The following is a 24,684-nucleotide window of genomic DNA, read 5'->3' as shown; positions in this document are numbered from 1 at the left end:
AGAATTGCTGTACTCACCCTCAGGCTATCCAAGATGTATGAGTTTTTTTCTTCATCAGAACAGATTTGGAGAAATTTAGAATTAAGTCACTTGCTCACCAATGGATCATCTGCAGTAAATGGGTGCCCTCAGAATGAGAGTTCAAACAGATGATAAAAACATCACAATAAACATCCCTAAAACAACCTTCCATTCTATCAGTCAGTCAGTGCCATTTTTCTAACAACTATAACAACATATCATGTTTACTCTGTTGTAAATATACAACCCCCCCCCCCGCCCCCTAAATTTGCCATCCAGTATAAATAATATAATTTGGTGGCATGATTTGGATGAATGAGGTCTTATTCCATACGTTTCAGTATTTCTTGTTATTTTTTACTCTAACAAATCACTATGATTTTGAGATATGGGGTTGGTTGGCACAGGGTTAATTACTGGTTTACTGGATGCTGTTACCAAAATAAAACATCTGAATGTTTGCCCTCTTGCTATAACCTGTAAAGGATCTAAAAAATTGATCTTTTTAAAATCTATTTATCCTAAGTATATATATATATATATATATATATATATATCTATATATATAGATAGATAGATAGATAGATACACACACACACACACACACACAAAATCTGATTGCTTTGTGCCATTAATAAAAAATGCAGACAGTATTTTGTAGTCTGTTTTTAAAGCACCTAAGCTTTCATCTGCATTTATTTGTTCCACCAGAGTTAATTCTTCAAAGAATAAAAATGATGGCAACCAACCGCAGTCTACCTGAAAGAAAAGCTTCTAAAGAAAAGCTGTCATTTCTTTAAAGTTAGCCTGACATCTAGTGGTTGTACAACGCTGCAACAGTTGAATGATAAGCCTATTTAAATATCTTGATATTTGTATTTACAGCATTTATAAAATTTAACAGTCAATTCCAGGTACGAACTTTTCGCTTATGTGTACAAAATAATATAATCCTCCTTCATCACAATACATCAGCTCATAAATCTTATAAAAAATATATATATATAATTCAGGATTAAATAAATATATGTATATTATTTAACAATACTCCTGTTGTAATCTTTAATAGTTAACTCGTGGTACAAATAAATTTCAATATGATATATCCCACAGCTTTATGTAAGTGTGTTTGTTATAGAAACCGAAAATCACCGCGTTCAGTTCAGCAATGTTACGTTGTGCGAATCATTCTTTTGAGTCGATTCTTTTTAATGAATCGATTCAGAAAACCTTTCTGAACGGTTCGTTCATGAATCACACGGACCCATATTTTGTCTCAACTAAAAAACTAAAAAAGTGTTACACATTGAAAGGAAAATCGTCTCTTGTGGAGATGTCCTATACTCATAACGATCTGGCAACCAGTAAGAAAGAGAATTGAAAATTAAGACAATTAAGACGAAAAGTTAGCTGAATTATAAACATAGCCTATCTAAATATAGCTAGATATTAACTTACGTAACATGTTTGACATTGATTGTCTGACAGATTACTGGAACAGACGTGGTTTTAATAAATAGGCAAACAAATGAATTGTAGGCTATTTGTGTTGTTTTATATAAATAAATGTAAAGTAAAATGTATTGTAAGTTAAGTAACGACCCAATAACTCATTTAAGACATTCAAGTTTCCTGCATGGGTCATTTATATTATTCAGGTTTGTTTTACCTGTTCTTATTTGCCCATGAATCATGTGTTTAATGACAGTGAGATGTCGAAGAGACACGTCCGCTCTGATGATGATGATGTCAGACAGATGACGACACTTTCAGAATGACAAAGTCCTTTGTGACGATGAATTCCTGATAAGTGGAGGCCAAACTATCCTTTGCCCTACTTCACCTGAACTGACTCGGACTCTGTGTGAACTTTCACCTACATTACTCAGTTACTAAGTCAGTAAAACGGGAAGTCGCTGCATTAATGTGTCAGATGCTAGTTTCCTAAACCCACATCTGCACAAGTCACACGCTACACTGGAACTGAATGTTTTCAACTTTACAGAAGTACCAGAAAATTGTGTCTAAACGATCTTTGTAAACACTGTTTATGTCATACAGTGAGTCCCCGACCTTTGGACTACATCAGTCGTCATGACGTCACCGCCAGTCTATCACGAGAGATGGTTTCTATAAAAGCCGGAACAGAAGCTCAATCCTCATACAGCAGCTGAGAGTCAAGTCGGGAGTTTGGTTTGTAAGCTCAGACAGCACAACAGGTACAGATCTTTTTCTTTATTCTTATGCTGATATTTAAAGATAGATTACTACACTGAAAACCTTTTTTTTCAGTGTATCTTTAGTAAAGCTTATAGTAGAAAAAATAAAAGAATCTCGATTTTCTATGACAGTTTGACTGATCTTTTGCAGAGTTTCTGCTAACTATAGTGACATGGCTTCAGTGGACATTGTGAATAACCAGGTGTGCCATCTTAATCCTCATTTATACAATTTATCTTATTGGAATTGTAACACTAATTAATTCTATAAACACATACTTGTGTCTGTGAGTGTGTGTGTGTATTTGTTGGTTTGGATGTCAATTCATTTGTTCATTCCTTTCTGATCCTTTCTAGAACGTGGTTGAACGCATAGTTCACCTTCCCTTGGTTATATCCACCTATGACTTGGTGTCAAATGTGTACTGCAACACCAAAAACAACCATCCGTACTTGAAGTCTGTGTGTGAGGTGGCTGAGAGTGGTGTAAAATCCATAACATCGGTCGCTTTTCACAGTGCTTTACCCATCATTGGCAAGCTAGAGCCTCAGAGTAAGCTGAATGTTGTTTGCAGGTTAAGATCAGGGCTGATTTTAGTGTAAATATGTATTTACTAAAAGTTTCTGTCTCTCTGTAGTCTCTATGGCAAATGACTTGGCATGCAAAGGACTGGATCAGATAGAGAAGACTCTGCCGATCCTACACAAGCCATCTGATCAGGTATTACATAATATTTGACTAGACCTTAAAGTGGGCATGAAACGGAGTTGCAATCATCATTTCTTCCCCACTGTTATGTATGTCCAAGTGGGACTTGATTTTGTTTATCAGGAATCGATTGGATCATTTTCGTTGCCTTTTGCTGAGATCTCAAGTGAGTGAAAAGACTGCTATAAAACAGCTGTAGCAAGACAATAGTGTCATTATTCAGCTCCAGTCAGTTCAGTTCAGTTCAATAACTGTGTAAAGTTAATTTATCATGAAACAAGTTCAATTCAGCCATTAGCAGCTCAACAGAAGACCGTAGTGTTGTTATTCAGCTTGAGTACATTCAGGTTTTTTACATTTTCCTATGGGATTCTCATTAAAAAGGGTTTTTCAATTCATGAGTTGGTAGACAAGGTCACAACTCTCCAATAGTGCTGTCAAACGATTAATCGTTTAATCCAGTTTAAAATTTAATCCAAAATAAAATGAAATTTTTTTAGTTTACATCATGTATACTGTGTATATTAATTATGCATATAAAAATACAAACACGTGCATGTATATATTTAAGAAAAATATGTAATGCTTATATATTAAATATTTATATATAAGAAATATAAATATATAAATGTATATACATGTAAAAATAAAATACTGTATGTGTGTATTTATAATAATATACACTGTACACAACTACACATACATATATTATGTAGACAAAAACTTTATTATTTTGGATGTGATTAATCGTGATTAATCGTTTGCCAGTACTACTATCCAAGCACTGCTCTAATGGTGTTCTTCTCTCTCAGATTGTCGCCAGTGCTAAAGAGGCAGTGACAGGAGCCAAGGAAGCTGTCAGCTGTACCATGAACGGTGCCAAGGAGTCTGTCTCCTCCACCCTCAGTGACGTGAAGGACAGGACACGTGGAGCAGTGCAGGACGGCATGGAGAAGACCAAGACGGTGGTGAGCGGTGGAGTCCAAACAGTGATGGAGAGCAGTGTGGTCAAACTGATGAGCAGCAGCGTGGACACAGCACTGAGCACATCTGAGACGCTCCTGGAGCAGTACTTACCTGAAACAGAGGAGGAAAGAGGTGAGGATACATGATGGACTGGGTTTACTGGCACCAGGATATTTAGATTGTGACTTAAAGCTGCTCAGCTTAAAGTTGTGACAGATTTTTTTCTTATGATGCCATATATCTCAGGGAAATGGCTCCTCAAATGAGAAAAAATGTTCATTAAACACATTAATATTTATGTATATATATATATATATACATAAAAGAGAGAGAGAGAGAGAGAGAGAGAGACTCTTACGTAAGTACTGTGAGAACTGCATGTCTTGTGATATTTTTGTGATATGGTTTTTAAATGACATTGAAAGAATATTCATACTGTATACTCTGTTAAAATCGTCAAATAGTGCTTGGAATTATTACATTTTGCTGGAAAAGAAATATTAATTCTATCCATGAGTGGAACATTAGATAAAGAAGTCTTTGACTAGCAATCTAAAATTTATTTTTGTCTCAAGAGCCTATAATATTTATAAAACTCTCAAATCTAACAGTTGCTTCTTTGTTCTGCTTCTCTGCTTAATCTCTCTCAGAAAGTGAGGTGAAGAACTCCGGGGGACTGGAATATAACAGCGATCTGCTCAGTTACTACGTACGGCTGGGGTCTCTCTCCAGCAAAGTCCGGGACAGGGCTTACCAGAGGGCCGTGGATAAAGTTCGTAATGCCATACAACGCAGCCAAGAATCCATATCTCAGCTAAACCACACCATGGATCTAGTAAGTTGATCTGAGATTCATTCAGCAATCTATAAATGTCAAAATACTGTCTTCTAATATCATGCTTATTTGTTTTGTTTTTTATTAGATTGAATATACCCGCAATAATTTTGATGTGTCTAACAAGAAGCTACATGAGAAACTGAGTACACTTATGGGCTGGAAGAGTCAAGAAGAGAACGAGATGGTCACAGACAACGAAGCTGAGGTATCTGAGACATCATGTGACTGGAAATTAGGGGTGCATGATTTCTGCAACTTTTTTTTTTTTTTGCAATATATGTTATGATATTACAAATTCAGGAATTTTAACCAGATTTATTTTATTTTATTAGTTTTTTTGCTACAAAATAAAAATAAAAATAAAAATAATATGGAAAATTACTTATTAAACTCTCTTTTGCAAATGTTTTTCAATCAGCAAATTGAATCGCGCACATTGACGATTGCCCACAACCTCAGCCAGCAGCTACAGAGCACATGTCTGGTCTTGGTGTCCAGCTTCAAAGGTCTCCCTCAGCACATCCAGGTCCAGGCCGTCTCCGTCAGCCACTCCGCCATGGAGATCTACAGCAGCTTCAGTAAGGCAGCCGCTATAGGAGATCTGTCCAGCAGCGTCCTCACCACCAGTCGATCCCAGCTGAACAAAATAAGAGATTCCATGGATAACGTCATGGACTACCTGCTTAATAATACACCTCTCAATTGGCTGGTAGGTCCATTTTACCCACACACGGAACGTGGGGCTGCAGACAGCCCTGAATGTGACAAACTACGGACCCTTCAAGTCACTGAATGAAGACCATTATTAACAATTTGTTAACCATTTGTTTCTATCTCACAAATACACGTAAAGTAACACATTCCTGCCAGTAAAATCCTTCTCTACTTTGAAAGCAGTGAAACTTTCTCTGATAACAATTATTACTAATAATATACAGTTTTACAAACTTTACTCTTGTAAACCTGCATATGCCTAATCTTTAAGATACAAATAGTGCTTTTTACACAGTTTAATTTGCTGTCTTTTATTGTTTTTGTACATTTCTAATAAAATAATACATTTGAAATTGTATTCTTGTTTTGTGTGTTTTGAGGATGAAAATTTCACCTTGATGATATTTTTATTTAAAGGGGTCATCGGATGCCCATCGAATGCACAAGTTGATATGATTCTTAGGGTCACATAGACGTAGTGTCTGTGACGTCATACATAGATTTCTAAAGAGCGTTTTTGAAGCCACAAATGGGCGGAGCTAGCCATCGCCATCTTGGCAGTGTGTCACCCTGCCTGACTCCTGGATATAATGGAAAATGGGCAAAAGGTGGGAGCTGGTTGCCGAAACCTCACCCACCTAACTCGACGGCGGTGACAGCAGCGGCAATCCACCTGTCAATCAAGTGGCCGCGCCCTTAATTATGCAGAACCTTAAGGATTAATATAATTTAAATGGATGAGTTCTAAAAAAAAATTCACCCCCCTCACAGTTGTCATGAAGGGCAAAATTAGTTATATAGACCAAAATCATTTTTTAAACCAGGCTGTAAATTTTTTTCTCTCTCTGCTGTAAAGTTGGTTATTTTAACATCGATTGTCTATGGGATTTACTCCCTTTTGCCGCCAACCTCTAGCGGTCATTCGAGGTCACAGTTTAAGTCACGTATAGGAGCTTCCATATGGGCTTCACGAGAGCACGGGAGGTTAAACAACACCCTTTTACCCTGTCAAAAACAGCTTTGTTTACAGCAAGCTGTTTTGTTGCCTGTTCCTTTAAATGTTAATGAGCTCTGCTGACTCCGCCCCCTCTTCCAAGCCGCTATCTGAGAGACTGTAAACTTTAGCCACATTCATTGTGAAACTTGCTAAGTAGCATGTTATTAGGGAAGGCAATTTGTATAGATTCATAAAAGAAAAACCTTATACTATCTTCTGTTGGTGAAGCTGGATCACAAATGATTTGCACGAAGATAGACGCATGTAGTAGATCAAGGTGCATTCCCTTAAAAAAAAAAAGCAATCCTCTGCGTGTTCATTATCACATCCAACAACTGAACACCTCAATCGCTTAGGATCTTAGCATCGGAGATTAGCTCAATTTAAGAAATGATTTAACGAGATAAAAAAAAAAACACTGGGTGGATTTTTATAATTATAGGGTGTTTGTGTACACACACTGCCAGCACACATTTCAAACAGCTGGTTAAAGTGGATGTGGCATCCGATGACTTCATTAAACTTTTCACTTAGACAACACAGTGTCTTTTTTTTCTGATAATTACAATATTTTAGATAAAAGGGATTAAAACATCATTAATAGGTCCATGCACCAAGCATCTTAAATATAACAATGGTGAAGTCATCCATTGTGTACAAAGATATGATAAACATCTGAATTTTAATATTTTAATGAATCTACTCTAATCTCATGCTACGCATTTAATGCGATAGCAAAAGTACAGGTAAATGCTGATAATACTTTTTTTGCATCAAATTTCTACTAATCTAAATGCATTTTTTATATAAATCTATATCAGGATCGCTGAAATGTTCAAATAACAAAAACATCAAACAGTTAAAAAAACCTTCATCTTCTGCTATTTGTTTATTATATATTAACTCTACAATTTTACATTATTTTAATAAGTCACTGTACATAAAGCAACCCCTACAAAAGTCACACACACAGGTTTCAGGTATTCACACATTAGTGAGCCTTCATAGATGCCAAGAGAAGAGACTTATAAAATACAGTATCTAAAACAACACTCTTTTCACAACTGTTTTCCCACAGTGTAGCCTTATATTGCTCAGTCAAAAGTTACATGAAAAATACAGTTAAAACCAGAACAATCTCAATTCGTTTGAAGCATTAGATGAAACGTGAGGAAAAGAGTAATGAGGCTTAAAGCTGGCATATTCATTGAAGCTTCACCTGAAATAAAAAAAGTGGGAAGAAATAACAATAAATATCAAAACTGTAAGACTGTATGCAATTCATTTCTCCCTCCACAATCAAGATAAGTTTTTTTTATAGGTTTTCATTAGCTTGTCAAGTAACGATTACATAATTTGTCTTCAGCTTACCCAATGCAGACTTTAATTGCAGAGTTTCTGTTTCTTTTGGTAGCACAGGTTCTACAATTGAGAAAAAGACTGAGATTAACAAAGTCTTACAACTGGCCACTCTGGGAAAAAAAATCTGGAAAAACCTACACCTCTATGACGTTTTGATCAGAAATGACCGAAAAGATTAGCTTTTTTAAATGTAAATTTTTTTTTTGCTTCATCAGAATGGGGTGAATTTTGTCGCATTAGCTATGTGAACACAAAAATCATGGACATGTTTCAGATACAACAACAAAAAAGACACATTTGGCTCCTTTGTGGTCAAAAATAACCAATATAGGAAATATGCCATGACGCAAAACAGGGACTGCAACACAAAGCAAGTGTTTGGAAATGTATAAAATCAATGATTCTTTATATACTGTAGATCTATAGGAATCTAGCGCTCACACCATGGTATTTCATTTGTTTCTCTTTTTTACTCCCACCAGATGTCACTAATATGCCTTCAAAAATTCCATTTTAAATAGTTGAACATGAAACATTGATTGAGAAAATAATAAAATAATTAGGCCTATTGTATAAATATTAATTAGTACCATAAACTTCTCTTTTAGATTTCAAAAGAAAAAATCTATTGAACAAAAACACATTACACTGATTTTACTGGAAAAAAAGTTATTTTTCAACCCCTTAATGAAAAGCGCTAGAGGTTTAAAGCTTTAAGGCTTAAAACTATCTTTTTTGGGTTTACTCAAAAAAAATCTTTGCATCAACTTAAAAAATAAGTGATGAAATTTGCTTTCATCAAACACAAAGTAAGATGTTTAACTTGAAAATAAACTCAAAATTAATGTATATAATATAATATATATATAAAGAACTTTCATTTATGTACTGAAATGGAAGAAACCTCACAGAAGAAAAACATTAATCATGTTAAAGGTGACATGACAAACTTTTACAACAAAACAGACTCAAAAGCACTACATAGAGAAAATGAATATTTTATGTAATGTCAACATTTTTGAATAAGAGTTCTTATAACAAAACAAAAGCTGGATTTTTGACAGTACACAACAATACAGAATACTATACTCAACAAAAGTGACCTACCTGTAACAGTGACCTTCACTGTGCTGAGAGCCAAACCCTCTGAGTCAAGAACTTTGTATGTTCCGGCGCTGCGGGCCGCAACATTACTGAGAATTAAAATCTTGTCTCTCTTTTTCAGATAACCTCTCTTGTTTATGACTGCATCTTTTTCCCACAGGACTGCCCAGTCAGTTTCATTACTGTTTTGAAAAATCACTTGTTCAGCTTGTGGCGTGTGCAGATCCAGGATCAGTTCTGCCCCAGTCTGCACAGATTTGATGTCCTTGTGATCTACCATGGGATGAGAAACAAAGCATCAATTTAGATTCATTATAGTTGAATGTATTATAGTTAGTCATTAACTGAAAGAGAGTTATTAGTAAACTAAAACTAAAATAGTAAAAAAGCATTTTATTAACATGAAATAAAATATTTTACTTTTTTTTTTTTTTAAATATCAGCAAGTTGAAAAGGCAACATTTCTCATTCTCATTTAGTTAAACATATTGTAATAAAATAGCTAAAAATGAATAAACTGAAAGAAAAATAATATAAACATAAAAAAACATTATTATAACTCAAATTAACTTTGACTAAAAATAAAATTAAAACAAAACTTTAAAAAAAAATGAAATCACTGATTTATACAGCAGGTTAAAGCAATATAAATGAAACTAAATCAACAGCATTTGTGAAATAATGTTGATTACAACAAATAATAATAATAATTACAACTTCTTTGTTTTCTTTGAAAGAAGCTATACATGGGTTCCTGGACCAAATGTGAAGATTATAATTTTATAAAAGAACTTAAATTAATTCTTAAGCTAAAGCATTGTGTGTTGTTTGAACTGTAAAGATTTTACTAAATGTTTTGGCATCAAGTCAATTTCTGAATTTTTTCAGTTTTTACGCCATGTTTTCATTGTATTGAAAAGAGATCTCGATTGAGCTTAATTTGTACCAAACACAGATTATTTATTTAAAACTGCTATAAGTGAGATGTGTTCTAGTGTTAAAGTGCCCTTACCGATTACTGCAAGGTGGACGCTCTGAATGAAAATTCGTTTCTTGATACTCAATCCACCAACCACCAAGTAACTCTCATAAATGCCTGCATCGCTGAATCTGACATCCTGCAAGAACAGAGAGCAGTTTCCCTTCACAAGCAGTTCCTGTGGGACATCTGCCCGGTCTCTATAAGCCTCCCCCTGAAACTGCTCCTGTCCCATTCGCTCAAACACCGAATCCCTTATGGTCTGCCACTGAATGTGAGGCTTGTGATTAGACTCCAGGTGTGATGCCACAGAACACGGCAGGACAGCTGGCAGACCGACCCTTGATGACGTATGGACAACCACTGAGAGGGGAGAGGAGCCTATAGAGGCAAGTTTGATAAAATACACATTACTTGACATTAAAATTAAAGCAAAATGCTAATAAATGATAAAGTAGTCATATTTTTATTATTGTCATTTTACTTACCAACACAAATAAGAAGCCACAGCATCAGAAAGGCTGAAATCCTGAGAAGAAATAAATTGTAGTTAGGACTACTGAGGCTAATTGAGTATATTTACTACTTTCAGTCCAGATGATCTAAAGTCTCCAGACAACAGCATTGTGTTCTATTAAGTAGTGCTCCATATGGCAAGCCATATTAGCTTTTAATATAGGCCAACTGCATTTTTACTAGTAACAATTAAATTTGGGAACGCTTCGATATAATTGTTAATAGTAACAATTACGATTAGAGAGCTCTATACTTCAATTCCTACCAGTAACAATTGCTTTAGAGAGCTCTGCTTTTGTCATTTTTAGTAACAATTGAATTGTGGACCTCCAAAATGCAGTTCCTACAAACAATTTATATAAAAGTGCTCTCCAAATTAGTTGTTACTAAATGCAATTGTAATGTTCTCTAAATCAGGTAATAGTAGGGGTGGAATGATAAATGTATTTGTATCGAACCATCATGGTATGGGCATCTCGGTTCGGTGCATGAGGCCTTACAACGAATACAGGCAATTCACCCCCAATTCAGAAGGGGGCGCCTGCAACAATGCAACGTTGTTTGATAAACGGCTGCCAGCAAAAGAGCAGCAAATACCATGAGTTGCACACTTGAAAACAAAGCCCACTAGACAGTGACCATATGCTGATTTTTAACACGTCAAATTAAGCCTTTCATAAAAATTATTTTCTCACTTTTATTATTAACTTATAATAAAAACTGCTATCAACAACAAACTGACATTAAAATGATGTCATACAGCATCTTAATCAAGTCTTGACTAAGGCTGATGACACGGGGAAACTTTTTAGGCAATATTGCTGGGCAACTTTGCTCAAAACAGGTTTCCCCATGTATCATCAGCCTAACATTTGACTTCAAATTGATATTAATAGTTTTAATTGCAGTTAGAGAGCTTTCTAATTTAATTGTAACTTGTAAGAATTTCAATTAATTAAATTAAATTGTAATTACAGAACTTTGCCAATAAACATATCTATAAATTGTTTGTCTGTACTGTTCATAATAGTAAAAATTAGTATAAATACATAATGCACATAAAATAAAATAGGCCTAAAAGAAAACATTTTTATCCATTCAACAAGTCCATTTACCGATTGAATCTAAATGCAAAAATGTTAATATAATAATAATAATAATAAATGAAATGTTAAAATAGTAAAAATGTTTTATCCATATAGTCCCCGGTTACTTTAAACTGGTGGCCACAAGAAAAATCGTGGTTCCCTGAACATAAGAAGTCATGGCCATGAGAAATGGATGTTGTTCCCTCAACATAGCATCTGGAGGCCAGAAGGATGTCATTACCTGGACAAAATGATCTCAACTAATTAACCGAAGACGTCCCCTCCTGGTCACTGTCTTATGATCGGTGTATTTAATGCTAATACGGCTTGCCATAAAGTCCGTCTGTGTTTGAACGCGCTTCAGTTTCAGATTCCTGGAGCTGCGATGATGAGACGAAACGAAACTTAAACTCAACAGAACTCAAGTTTTAGACCAGGGGTAGGCAACATCGGTCCTGAAGTGCTGATGTCCTACAGACTTTAGCTCCGACCCTGAAAAAAAACTCACCTGTTTGTAGCCTTAGTAATCCTGAAGACTTTGATTAGCTTGTTCGTGGTTACAGCTAAACTCTGGAGGACAGCGGCACTCCGGGGGGACAGACGTTGCCTATCCCCTGGTCTAGAGACCTAAACCAACAAGACCTGAATATATTTGATAACAGTCCGTCAGCATGGATATTTGGAGGACAAAGAAGCAAATTAACTGTTGTTTTCATGATTAGCTAAAGCCTATGTTTATTATTCTCACCGTTTACTGATAAACCTCTTTGATTCCTAAAAGAATGCAACATGATTTTACATTACTGTGTTGCTATTAAGGACGTTTCTTACCAGTTATTTCTGTCCATCTTACATTTGAGTTGTCTCCTGTTCCTGCACGAGATGTTGAACGAGTGTAAACAGATCAACCTCCGCAGCGAATATATAGCCTATCCATCTCTCTCCATTTCCCGAAAACGAAACCATCAGTCGAAACCGTTAGGTTAGCCCAAATAAGGTAGGGTAGAATTTAATCGGAATATTAATGAGATTTAGTCAGTCAAAATAACTATTTTGAGATTATATCTAGATTATATCTAAGATTATATCTAATTTCGTGTCTCTGGAAATAGTGTTTTGACATTGTATAAAACTTTTTTGTGTAAGTTAATGAACAATTTTGATGAAAAATTAAATGATAAAAAAACAAAAGAAAAGATAAAGAAAAGATAAAGAACCTTGGAGTAAGGATTGGTACAGAATACCTATTTTTAAATAGTGTTATTTACTTAATTGTATGACTTTATCAAGTATTACAAATCTACTATTTAAGAATAATACTATTATTATTACATTGGAGAGAGCCATATTGCATGCATGCGTGTCCATGTGCTCATGTTTCAAAGATTTAGTTTAATCACTTCGCTGTTAAAAAATAATTAAAAATAAAACATTTTTTAACAAGTCTAAACTAAATAATGATTTAAAATAAAAATAAAAATCAATACTAAAGTCAAGTCCACAAATAGCCTTCACGTTGCTTTGTGCATTTGTGTGTATAAAAGCTTAATCATGGAATCAACGAAATGAACCGAGACATATGAAAATTCAGTGCAGCTATCAAAAAAAAATATATATATATAATTTTAACAAGTCTAAACTAAATAATGATTTAAAATAAAATAAAAAAATCAATACTAAAGTCAAGTCCCCAAATAGCCGTTGCTTTGTGTATTTGTATGTATAAAAGCTTAATCATGGAATCAACGAAATGAACCGAGACATATGAAAATTCAGTGCAGCTATTAAAGCTATTAAAATTAGTACAACATTTATTACTTTTTTGAACCGGTCCTTTGGAGCGACTTGATTTAAATAACCGACTTGCCGAAATGTAGTAGTTCTCATACAGAACATCTCGCGATATCTATCAGATCAAGTACCAGCGCATTACAGTGTGCGAAAGAGACAGGCAAGATGGCGGCGCAGGAGACTCAAGCAGCGCAGCAGTCGTCCGTAAGCAACGGAGAGGTAAGAACAGCCGAAATGATAAAGTGTAGCCGTCAAATCAACGTGTCAACGAACAGCTTTAATATAGTCCACACGTCCAGGAAACTAAATTATTGTTTCGTGTCAGTTTTAAAGTAGAACGCCAGACTGCCGGTCTGAATCGACGACCCCTTTAATTCAGCATCGGGTCAGAAATGCTGCCTGAGTCACGGAGGCTCTATCCGATTGTGTGGCTTATTTATACCGGCACATATCATTTTTACAAACGACACAAAGCTTAACTTATCCAATCTATCTATCACACAGACTGTATTTCAAACCCTAGCATTCTGCTGATTTCATTGACCGCATGTTTGGGCATTAAAACGTTTGAACCCGTCTTTGATGCCCTTAAACGCTGTCTATGTAGACAGAGACAGAAACACACTATATTACAGACTGCTGTTCAGATGTTGGTCTACGTAGTGTTGAGTTGATCAGTGTTAGCATGCTAGCTAACTACAGTAGCTGCCTAGCTCTTCTGTTAGCTTCACATGTCAGAGGAGTTTAGAGATGGCAGTATTGTGCAATCCTATTAATCCGCCAGTTAGACCTTATAGTGACGAAAAAGCGTTGTAGACAGAAGAACTGTAGTGGTGGTGAGAAGTTTTGTAATGATTAGGCTATAGCATGTTGTGTGCAGTCAGCTAATTTGGTAATTGGTTTAAGTCAGGGGTGATCAGTCCTGCCATTAGAGATCTGCTTTCATTCAGAGATTTGTTGCAGTCATACTCCTGCAGTTATTTTCTAGTGAACATGAAGACTTTGGTTAATTATTATTTTTTTGCTGGTGTTAGACCTAAACCCTCAGGATAGCAGATGAAGAGTGAGAACTTGCTATTGGATTAAGTAACTTCGATAGCAAGGTAAACTGGACTTATTTGGATGAATAACCCTGTGGTTACTGATTACACAGGTTATAAAGGTCATATAGGTGGTATCAATCATAAACATTACTCAGGTTTGCCAACCTTTTTCCAAAACAGTGTGGGCTGCCAAATGTAAACAAGCGGATAATGGTTTCCCAGCATTTCTTTAGAAATCTCAAGATTGTTAGCTTTATAGAAAACACAGAAAACTGGTCTGATGTCCTTTTGTATATTATTTTGTGAGCCCCGCCCCCACATTTAAAATGTGTTTTTGCACCAATGTGTGGTTCACTGATCGTAATCAATCTCTAGGTGGGGTCTCTGTTAATAGTGAGGGGTTGTAATGACTTCTGTTGACAAAAATGACCATGACAACACCACTTCAGAATCTCCACATTTTCTGATAGGCCTTTCCATCATCTGTGATTGGGGTGACTTCAACCGTGTCTTTAGAAAGCTACAATGGACTTTTATTTGGGTGCGATACAATAGACGTCTCAGGACAGAGCCCTGGGGTACCTCGTATTCAGAATGAAGATTGGCAATGACTGGCTGGCCACATTCACTGTTTGAGGTTTGAACAGTGAATGTACTCTAGAAATATAGTACTCTACGCAAACGTGTAAACATAGACATTGATAGCATCCAAAGGTCGATTTCAAATGTTGTATACATGCCACAATTTATTAGTTTGTTGATATGTTACTGTATTCTATTATTTTTTTTGGCTTTGTTTTGATCCAATCCCTGATCTTGGTGATTGGCCTTTTTGGACTTATTGTTATCTCAGAGCGGTTATCTCTAATCTTGAGACATCTGGAGTGTAACCAGAATCATTGTAAATTAGATCTCCGTCTTCTGTTTCCATTTAGTTGACCTAAATCCAGTCAGAAGTAATTCCTTGCTCAAAAAGATTTGTTTAATATTTACCCTGCTCAGTAGTGTGTCAAATCCAAATCATTTTCTCAGGCAAATTGGTTTTAGCTGATCACCAAATAAAAGTACCGGAACGAGCTAGAACAGTTGCAAAGCTAGATGAAAGCTCCAGTAGTCGCTTTATGAGCTTGTGAAAACACATTTGCAAATCATATTATCTTTGTTTCAAGATCATAGTTAAAACTGGTCATGTTTTGGTTTTTGTTAGACTGAGACAATGACTGGCTTCTATCATCTGCCTCTCTTCTCAGACCTGAACTGATGTCTGTCTGTCTGTCTGAGAAAATTATTAGGTTGTTTTTTTTTTTTTGTTAGAAATCACCCATTTGAATGTATAGTGCAGTTGGGGGGTTTTGAGATTTGTTTTCGCAAATATGATGATTAGCAATGAAATTTCGGTGTTTTTGTGATCACTTTATTTCCTGTTTGGTAGGTGCAGGTTTTTAGTTGGCATCCTTCCAAGACCAAAATAACCAAAATAATAAATGCAGTCATCTAAAGTTATAGCTGTAATACTTGGCTTTCTGTTTTCTGCTTAGTTAATTATAATTGAAAATCTAAATCCAAAGCAAAAAGAAATCAACCTGTGGGTTAAAAAAAAGCACCAGAGCTCTGAAACTGATCTGTCCCATCTTTAGATCACTGTGAATACTATATAGTAATTTAATTTGTCACTAATGTTCTGTGCAGGTGAGCAGTAATGGGGCAGCTGCCTCAGGTCAGGTAGCTCAGACAGGTGCGACTGCACAGGACCCACAACAACAGCAACAGCAGCCCAATGCCTGGCAGGTGATTAAAGGTGTCCTCTTCAGGTGAGTCTTTAATGTTGTGCACCTAAATGATTGTTTAACTCTATAACAGTTTTTTCCTAGTCTCCATATGTACTTTAAGAACCTCCTGCATGGTCTTTATTTGACAGATATGGTTTGTTTTTGACCATTGTAAAACGCAGTGATGTGATTGGTAACTTATTATAGATCATTTGGTATAGTTTGAGCTAGTTTTGCTGTTTTTCAGTGCATTTGAATAGCTGATTTGGTCATACTTATTAATGACATCTCCAGGATTTCTGTAGTATCAAAATAGGTTTAAGAATTGTCAACTTTGACTGGAATTGCCCACTTAAGTTTTGATATTGTAACAATCCCAGTTTGAGCCCTAAGGATCTGTATTGCTCAACAGTCATCCCGTGAAAGGAAAGCAACTCCTCTCCTGAGCTTTTCCTGGTGCTCTAATCGATGTGTGGGGGTTTAATGTTACTTTAACATTTCATACTTATGCAATATATAGAGCTTATTGTCACAATTACAGGAATTGCCTTCTCCAGTAATATTTCTATGAATTCACTTTACTTATATTTAAAGAAACAAACTTTTTTGAATCGGTCTTGTACCATAGGTGATAGTGTAAGGCTACAGTTTTGCATCATGAGTTTTGGGTTTTCTGAATATCATAGGAAGTCTAACATGATTCTGCTCTTGTGTTTGTGTATCACGCAGGATTTTTATCATCTGGGCTATAAGTAGCTGGTTCCGCAGAGGTCCTTCAACTCCAGATCCCAGCACTCCCGCTGGAGCTCCACGACTGCCCAGCCGAAACCTCTTCCCCAAGGACACCCTTATGGTATTCATAATCAAAAGTATAATCCTTTAACATGTATAACTACATGCACATACATAACCAAGTTCTCTGTAAGATCTGGTTTGTAGCTGCTTGATAATTCTGCTACCTGTCTCTTCACAGGATTTATATGTATATATCTCTGAGAATGAGATATTTACAGATTTTAACAATACAGAAGCACTGTTCATGTACCAGCAAGATCTGGTTTATGGAGATTGGACCACAGGGGAGTCGGGAGATGGCTGCTATGAGCATTACAAAGAACTGGATCTCTCTGAGGTTTGTATAAATGTGAATTGGATAGATATGAGACATGCATTGTTTTGTAAGAAGTAACATTGATTTTGTAGTGTAATTGTAATAAACAAATCTCCATATTCATCGGGAAGAAGGAGGCGGGAACCGGTGCACAATCAAAAATCATTTTAATACTCAAAAGTAAATACACAACGGCGCACCAGCCCCTCGCGGACGACTGGTGCGCGCAAATAAAAACCAAAACATAAAATAATATCCCAGGCCTGGTCCTCTCTCGTCCTTCACGGTCGTCGCTCCAGTTTTATATCCTTCCATCTCCTACGTGGGACTCGATACTAGCGGTGGGGCTCAGGTGTAGCTCATCTCCAATCACTACACCTGGCCTCACTCCTCGTTCCCACGCCTCTCGGCCCCGCCCCACTCGCCACAGTAATTGTTTAGCAGCACTGTCAAAATCCAAGAATATGTACTCCTTTTTTTTTGGCATGATTTGCTGTTAAGTCCGCCTCTGTTTGTTCATACAGGGTTTGAAGCAGAACGGCTCAATATACATCCACGTTTACTTCACCAAGAGTGGCTTCCACCCAGACCCCAAACGCAAGGGCCAGTACCGCAGGCTGTCCACGGTCCATGCCACTCGAAGTGAGTGTGTCCAGTTTTTGGTTGCATTACTTGTTCTCTCATTCACCTCGGTCACACTCGTGTTTTTGCTGCATAGACGTTTGACTGTGTCAGCAGGCCTAAAATAACACATTACCAGTGCATGGGTGAACCCTCTTTAAAACCTAGAGCCCGTTTTCACACGCTTCCTCTTCAACAGTGCTCAACAAGTACAAGAGGAGGAAGTTCCTCAAGACCAAGAACTTGTTGACGGGAGAAACCGAAGCGGATCCAGAAATGATCAAGGTAAGTGGTAGAAAAGATTGGCCGTCATCTTCCCCATGGCATTCATTCCTGTGCATTCTGGGATCTACTTTTTACTCAAGGACATGTGTGTTTTGGAGTTTCTAAAGTTTTGTTATCTCTGTACATTCCCAGAGGGCTGAGAGTCATGGGCCTGTGGAGATCATATCACATTGGCATCCCAACCTCACTATCAACATGGTAGACGATCACACAGCTTGGGTGAAAGGCTCTGTCCCCCCACCTCTTGACCAGCGTAGGTTTTTTTTTTGTTTTGGTGCTAAACTTCTCATATTTTTGAAACTACTTATTAAGCCTTCGATGAATCTAGAATCACCCCTGATTAACCTGAGCACTTCTGTTTCTCTCAGATGTGAAGTTTGATGCAGTGAGTGGAGACTACTATCCCATTGTTTATTTCAATGACTACTGGAACCTGCAGAAGGACTATTACCCCATAAACGATACCCTGGAGAATCTGCCCCTCCGACTCACCTACTGCCCCCTCTCCTTGTGGCGCTGGCAGTTATATGCCGCCCAGAACGCCCGCTCCCCCTGGAACTTCCTGGCAGAGGACACTTACGAGCAGTCAGATGAGGACCAGGACTCTGTCAAGGTTTGTACTGCACTCAAGAAAATCATTTTATTGGTTTAGAGATCTAAGTGAGAGATGACTATATATCACTATATAGATAATTGGTTTTAATTAATATTCTGGATTTTAATTTGGCAAGATAAGTGACAATTTATTGGGTATCAAAAACTAGTACCACACAATGCCATTACATCATGATTATACTGTAGCTTATTTGTTAAGTATTGTTTGCAAAATAACTTTTTTTTAATAGCCATTCATTCTCAAGTTATCAAAGCAATATTTTAAATAGTCAAAAAAAAAATATTTTATGTAATTTAGACAATTTAGGAAAAGAATTAAAATGGTAACGATAAAATTATTGTTCAATTTTTTTGCAGATTAATAAAACCGTGCATATTGTCTTTTCATTGTCAAATAGATTTAGCTGTTGTGGTATAATCAGAAATAACATTTGTTTTGGTTATTGGAACCCTTAAAATATTAGTAGAAAAATCTGTATTGGTTGTAAAAAGAAAAAAAAAGTGTTTAGTAGTCCTCAATCACATGCTCGAGTAGTATTTTCATTTGAAATGAGCAGATGCTTAGACACGAACCGGTCACAACTTAGCGAGCAGATAAATCATGATCGATTGCCGTAATTAGTGATGTAATGTTTACGATTACAAGCAATGTAACTTCTTTGAGAGACACCATTAAAATGTCTTGTCTTGTGTCAAAACAAAACAAAAAACTAGCTTTTTATCTCAACAGGTGGCTCTACTTGAGACCAACCCCTACCTCCTGGGACTGACCATCGTTGTTTCCATCGTCCACAGCATTTTTGAGTTCTTGGCCTTCAAGAATGGTAAATAAATACTACAGATGCTCCTGTACTCGTTAAAATGATACCAAACGCCAACACCACACAGCATGTGATAAGTGCCATATTCAGACAAAGAAACACCAACAACAGACCGCAAAATGGAATTATTATTAGAGATTGAGGATGTCTACGAAATGTATGCAATTAATATAATGTTGAACATTTGGTATTAACGCCTGTTTAGCTCTTGTGCTCGAGCTGATTAGCAACGTTTGTTGTGTGATCTTTGATGTTTGCTTACTTAGCACATGCATCATTTGGATTAAAACTAAATTGTAAATATAAAACAACATTTATTTGGGTATTTACTATAAGTGTTTACAGTACTAAGCTACTGCAGTTGAGCAGCTCTAATGCTTTTAAATTAAAGAACATGTACCATAGATAAAAAAAATTAAGTGACTGTAACTAAAACTTGTAAAATACATTTTAATTGGCATAATTAAGTAACAAAAAAATAACTGAAGGTTAGAAAAAGGATAGATCTCTTTGATAAATGCAGTTAACCAACTAACATATTCTTTTAGTTTTGTACCATATATTTAAAAAAAAAATACAAATGCAAAGAAAATAATAGTGTCGATTCTCTATCGGCAAGTACTAAAAATAAAAGTATCGTATCGGCCGAGTTTTGGTGAAAGTGGTATCGGAGCACCCTTAATAAATACTGAAGTATATGTGTGGTAATTGATCGAGACTTGTGGGTTCTGCTGTCTGAGCTGCGTGGCGTCTCTTATTTCACTTTCTCTGCAGATATCCAGTTCTGGAACAGCCGTCAGTCTCTGGAGGGGCTGTCTGTGCGCTCCATCATATTCGGGGTGTTCCAGTCTCTGGTAGTGCTGCTCTATATCCTGGACAATGAGACCAATTTTGTCGTCCAGGTCAGCGTATTCATCGGCCTGCTCATCGACTTCTGGAAGATTACCAAAGTCATGGATGTCAGGGTGAGATGATGCCACCGCCAGGCTTTGGATGACTTAAGTTTTATGGCTAGGTTTGAGTTCTTGGATCTCGATGTTGATTCTTGTTTTCGTTTTCTAGCTGGACAGAGAAAACAGGATTGCTGGAATTTTCCCACGATTGATATTCAAAGACAAGTCCACATATGTGGACTCTTCAACAAAAATCTATGATGACGTAAGAAACTTTTTAGCTGCAGTTTAAAGCTGATTGATCAAATTTATTCAAACTTTATGAGAAATGCCTGTTTTGTTTTTTCCCTAGATGGCTTTTAAGTATCTATCCTGGCTGTTGTACCCTCTCTTTGGGTGCTACGCAGTTTATAGCTTATTATATGTGGAACACAAAGGCTGGTACTCTTGGGTGCTCAGTATGCTTTATGGGTTCTTGTTAACCTTCGGTAAGTGTAACCTCACTTCATGTTTGCAGTGGCTTCATTGTGATAAGCATAATAATGTTTAGAGTCTGTGACAAATTAAAATCAGTGACTAGATGATTAAGGAAAGAATCACAAAGTGGAATTTCACTTTTTCACCTTCGAGGCCGAAAGGATTTTCTACAGTTCTGTAAACCAAATAAAGAGAGAGCGGTGTCCACAAGAACACGCTCATGTGTGAAATCCAGCCAATGAGGGCTGTGAATGCGTGTTGACACACCTTCGTATTTAATGGATTATAAAGTTAAAGTAACAAGAAAACTTTTTGTTTTTGTTTCCAGCGGGTAAAATGAGTTTTGAACACGTTACCATTTTTCTTAGTAGATCAATTTCTAAAGTTGCTGTTGATATGAAATTTTCACCAGATGTCATTAACAACTGATGGCATATTAAAGGTGTCTTATTACCAATGTGTCACACAAGAAACATAAGTAAGTTTACGAAGCTACTAGATTCCTTTTTGTGTGAAAAATAAAAACTACAACAATCTTGTATCTTTGTAAACTTACGGTTGAACCCCTGATTATTTTTCTGATCGAAAAGGTAAAAAACAAGACAAAAATGCAGCAGGAAAAACAACTTTTTTCCCCCTAAGGTTTCTTTACTTATTGAGTATAACGTTTATCTTCATAGAACCCACAGCTTCTTCCTGGGAATCAACCCCATGACTTTGGCGTCAATAATGCCATGCTTGACTGTTATAGGAGCTATAGGAACTTTAGTGCAAAATTCTGTTTGGTGATGCTATTAGTGTTGAAATCAGATATTTCAGCTTTTAAAAAAAAATTACAAAAGGTCTCTCATTCAAAAATATTTTGTCAAATCACTGTCTGCCACTCATTCAAATGATTCATAGTTCCTTCGCAGTGGTTAACTAATGCTATAATTAGCATACTTTTAGACAATGTAGACTGGTAAAAAAAAAAAAATATTTGAACACAGCCATTAAAGCAACAAACATTCATGACCCTGGACCACAAAACCAGTTTGAAGTCACTGGGGTATATTTTAAGCAATAGCCAAAAAAAAAAACATTTTTTATCCATCAATAGGATATTAAGTAAAGATCATGTTCCATGAAGATATTTAGTAAATTTCCTACCATAAATAATCAAAACATAATTTTTGATAAGTAATATGCATAGCTAAGAATTCATTTGGACAACTTTAATTTCCAGTATTTAGATATTTTTTTGCACCCTCAGATTCCAGATATTCAAATAGATGCATCTCAGACAAATATTATCTGATCCTAACAGACCATACATCTATGGAAAGCTTATTTATATGTATACCTTTATTTATGATTATTTCGTGATTTTGGTGGTCCAGGGTCACATTTTATCTTCCCATCAGGAGCGTTGCAGGTTTCCGTTGGCATGTGACATTTAAAAGTGGTCTAGTTATAAAAAAATTAATAAATAAAAAATTCTTAAGACCCCTGAGTGAATCCTCAAGACAGACTAGTTGTTCAGAGCTCCCACTGATTTTAAATTGTCACACATCCTTAGTACTTTTCATTAGTTCTTATGACATGTCCAACTGTGTATATATATATATATATATATATATATATATAAAACAAGTTCCATCCATTTGCCATGTTTTGAATTAGATTATAAATGCTTTGTTTTTCCTAAAGGGTTCATCACCATGACACCGCAGCTCTTCATCAACTACAAGATGAAGTCAGTGGCCCATCTTCCCTGGAGGATGCTCACATACAAGGCCCTGAATACCTTTATTGATGACTTGTTTGCCTTCGTCATCAAGATGCCAATGATGTACAGAATAGGTTGTCTCCGAGATGGTACGTGCTTCAACTTTGAATCTCTTAGTACGATTGCATCACCGTAGTGTCATGCTATTAATATCTAGTTTTAACTGAACGTACCACCGTTTCTCCACAGATGTAGTCTTCTTCGTCTATCTGTACCAGCGCTGGATTTACAGAGTGGATCCCAACCGTGTGAATGAGTTTGGGACCAGCGGAGTGCAGCAGAGCAAGGACAGCCCAGCCCAGCCAACCGCTGCCATCACAGATAAACCAGACGGAGAGAAGAAGAATGATTAACCTCTTCTAACCCCCTCCCTTGCCCTCTGGTCTTGTGAAGGTGCGATAAGGCATCTTCAAGACTGAGTTTATGTTTTATTGTCAGGGAAGGGAACTGGATTAACGGTATTACGTAAAAGACTGCAGGAAAAAAAAATGAAGTTCAGCGTTCCTCCTTTGTGTGGGATCCACAGGGGGAAAAATATATCTATATATTTAATGTAGACTTCCTAAAATCATTCTTTTTCAATCTCCCATATTTTTGCAGTCAAAGTGAAGTAAAACGTGATGTACTGTATTGTATATTTTTGGGTTGGTAACACTAATAATTTGAAGGGTTAGGAGGTCTGTGATTAAATCCCGTTTGCTGGAGTGAATAGGGCGAGTGCAGTACATATCTTTTTTGTTTTTTGGAGTACAAGAGCGAGGAAAAGAGGCTCAACGCAGCCTCGCCGGTCTCCTGATTCTGTGTACTTCTTTTCTGTTCATTCCATGTGTGAAGGATTTCCAGGAAGAAGTTGTGTAGTGTAGGACAGCCAGTTCTGTTCAAACACTACCTGTGTGCGAGACAGACTTTTCACATTTTTAAAACAAGAATTGATGTTGCTGACTTGAACAAAAAATAAAGAAATAACAGCCTTGTAGGTATTAATATATAATTCTATTAATAATATTAATAATTATGATCATGATTCTTCTTTTTTAAGCCTCTGATTTTTCTTTTGTATGTTCTAAACTGTTCTGCGTCTCAGCTTGTCAAATTGAATCATGCTGACGTCAGCTTGTCTAGCAATAGCTGAAGTGCCAGTCCTCTCACTGAGAACTAGTTTCATTACATTCACACTCCACGGCTGGACCACCATGTGTCACGTCTGGTTCGGTTCGGCTCGACACGTCCACAGTCCAAGAATGCGTGAGATGAAATGCCTGGTTTGTCCTTTTTTTTTTTTTGGTGCCGTACTTATGAATTGATTGGGCTTTTTTTTTTTTTTTTTTTGGTATGTTCCAAAATTTGATCACTAATGTTTATAGTAAAGCATAAGTGCAGTTTAAATTGGACGTTGTGTTCATGTCTCAAGAGTTTTGCTTTTGCATATTTGGCTTTTTAAAGGTTTGTGACATTGGGCTCATAAAAAATATGTATCAAAGGAAAATTGTAAATTTTGTACGTTTTTTAACCGAGACCACTTAATTAATTGGGGGATTCGTTAAACATTTGATTACACCTTATGAAGTTCATACTTGCTCTGGTTTAGCACAAATCTCTCTGCCTTAAAACTCTTTAGAGGTTTCCCATGAAAACACTTTTATGACCTTAACTACTTTTTTATATTTAAATAGTAATGAATATGAAATAATAATAAAATAGTATTTGGAGAATTGCTTGAACCGGTTGGTTTTGGTATAGACTAATATAAAGTATAAGATCTACATTTGAGCAACATCTGGGGCAAAAACTAAGCTTACTTTTTGGCCATTGTGTTTGATGTTTTTATAATTGAGAAATAAAAACGTGAGCCATGAAAATTAAAAGATATTTATTTCTAGGTAACGTTTAGACTTTTGGGGGTCTATAATGTATAAAAAATAACTTTTATACATATCCACAAATGTAATTCGGCTCAATATACATCCAGATATTTTT

The 24,684-nt window shown here is 36.2% G+C and overlaps 3 protein-coding genes across 5 annotated transcripts; 2 read left to right on the top strand and 1 right to left on the bottom strand.

The window, feature by feature from the left end:
- Positions 1 to 2,087: 2,087 nt before the first annotated feature.
- LOC113115193 (perilipin-2) lies at positions 2,088 to 5,825 on the top strand. The gene is made up of 8 exons (XM_026282596.1): positions 2,088 to 2,240; positions 2,392 to 2,443; positions 2,598 to 2,793; positions 2,879 to 2,961; positions 3,762 to 4,047; positions 4,566 to 4,750; positions 4,839 to 4,958; positions 5,172 to 5,825. The coding sequence occupies exons 2-8, from the start codon at positions 2,414 to 2,416 to the stop codon at positions 5,547 to 5,549; spliced, it is 1,278 nt and encodes a 425-aa protein (XP_026138381.1). The 5' UTR covers positions 2,088 to 2,240; positions 2,392 to 2,413; the 3' UTR covers positions 5,550 to 5,825.
- Positions 5,826 to 6,307: 482 nt separating this feature from the next.
- On the bottom strand, positions 6,308 to 12,492 carry igldcp (Ig-like domain-containing protein). 3 transcript variants are annotated; one of them, XM_026282600.1, is made up of 7 exons: positions 12,345 to 12,490; positions 12,022 to 12,155; positions 10,398 to 10,438; positions 9,943 to 10,290; positions 8,934 to 9,203; positions 7,836 to 7,886; positions 6,308 to 7,683 (listed from the first exon to the last, which is right to left on the bottom strand). In XM_026282600.1, exons 3-7 carry the CDS (start codon positions 10,420 to 10,422, stop codon positions 7,604 to 7,606), a joined length of 774 nt encoding a protein of 257 aa, XP_026138385.1. In that variant the 5' UTR covers positions 10,423 to 10,438; positions 12,022 to 12,155; positions 12,345 to 12,490; the 3' UTR covers positions 6,308 to 7,603. The 3 variants fall into 3 exon arrangements, with proteins under 3 accessions (XP_026138385.1, XP_026138386.1, XP_026138384.1); XM_026282601.1 differs by having other exon boundaries at positions 12,022 to 12,140; positions 12,345 to 12,468; XM_026282599.1 differs by lacking the exon at positions 12,022 to 12,155 and having other exon boundaries at positions 12,345 to 12,492.
- An 896-nt stretch (positions 12,493 to 13,388) lies between these two features.
- Positions 13,389 to 24,419, top strand: clptm1 (CLPTM1 regulator of GABA type A receptor forward trafficking). Its single transcript, XM_026282595.1, has 14 exons — positions 13,389 to 13,523; positions 16,037 to 16,158; positions 16,846 to 16,969; positions 17,090 to 17,248; positions 17,752 to 17,869; positions 18,048 to 18,133; positions 18,266 to 18,386; positions 18,502 to 18,746; positions 19,479 to 19,572; positions 20,344 to 20,534; positions 20,632 to 20,727; positions 20,815 to 20,950; positions 22,629 to 22,796; positions 22,897 to 24,419. The coding sequence occupies exons 1-14, from the start codon at positions 13,470 to 13,472 to the stop codon at positions 23,058 to 23,060; spliced, it is 1,878 nt and encodes a 625-aa protein (XP_026138380.1). The 5' UTR covers positions 13,389 to 13,469; the 3' UTR covers positions 23,061 to 24,419.
- Positions 24,420 to 24,684: the final 265 nt, after the last annotated feature.

This window comes from Carassius auratus, chromosome 15 (genome assembly GCF_003368295.1).
Source record: "Carassius auratus strain Wakin chromosome 15, ASM336829v1, whole genome shotgun sequence".
Taxonomy (NCBI): Eukaryota; Metazoa; Chordata; class Actinopteri; order Cypriniformes; family Cyprinidae; genus Carassius; species Carassius auratus.
The sequence above is the reverse complement of the archived record's forward strand: the minus strand, read 5'-3'. Positions and strand labels throughout refer to the sequence as shown.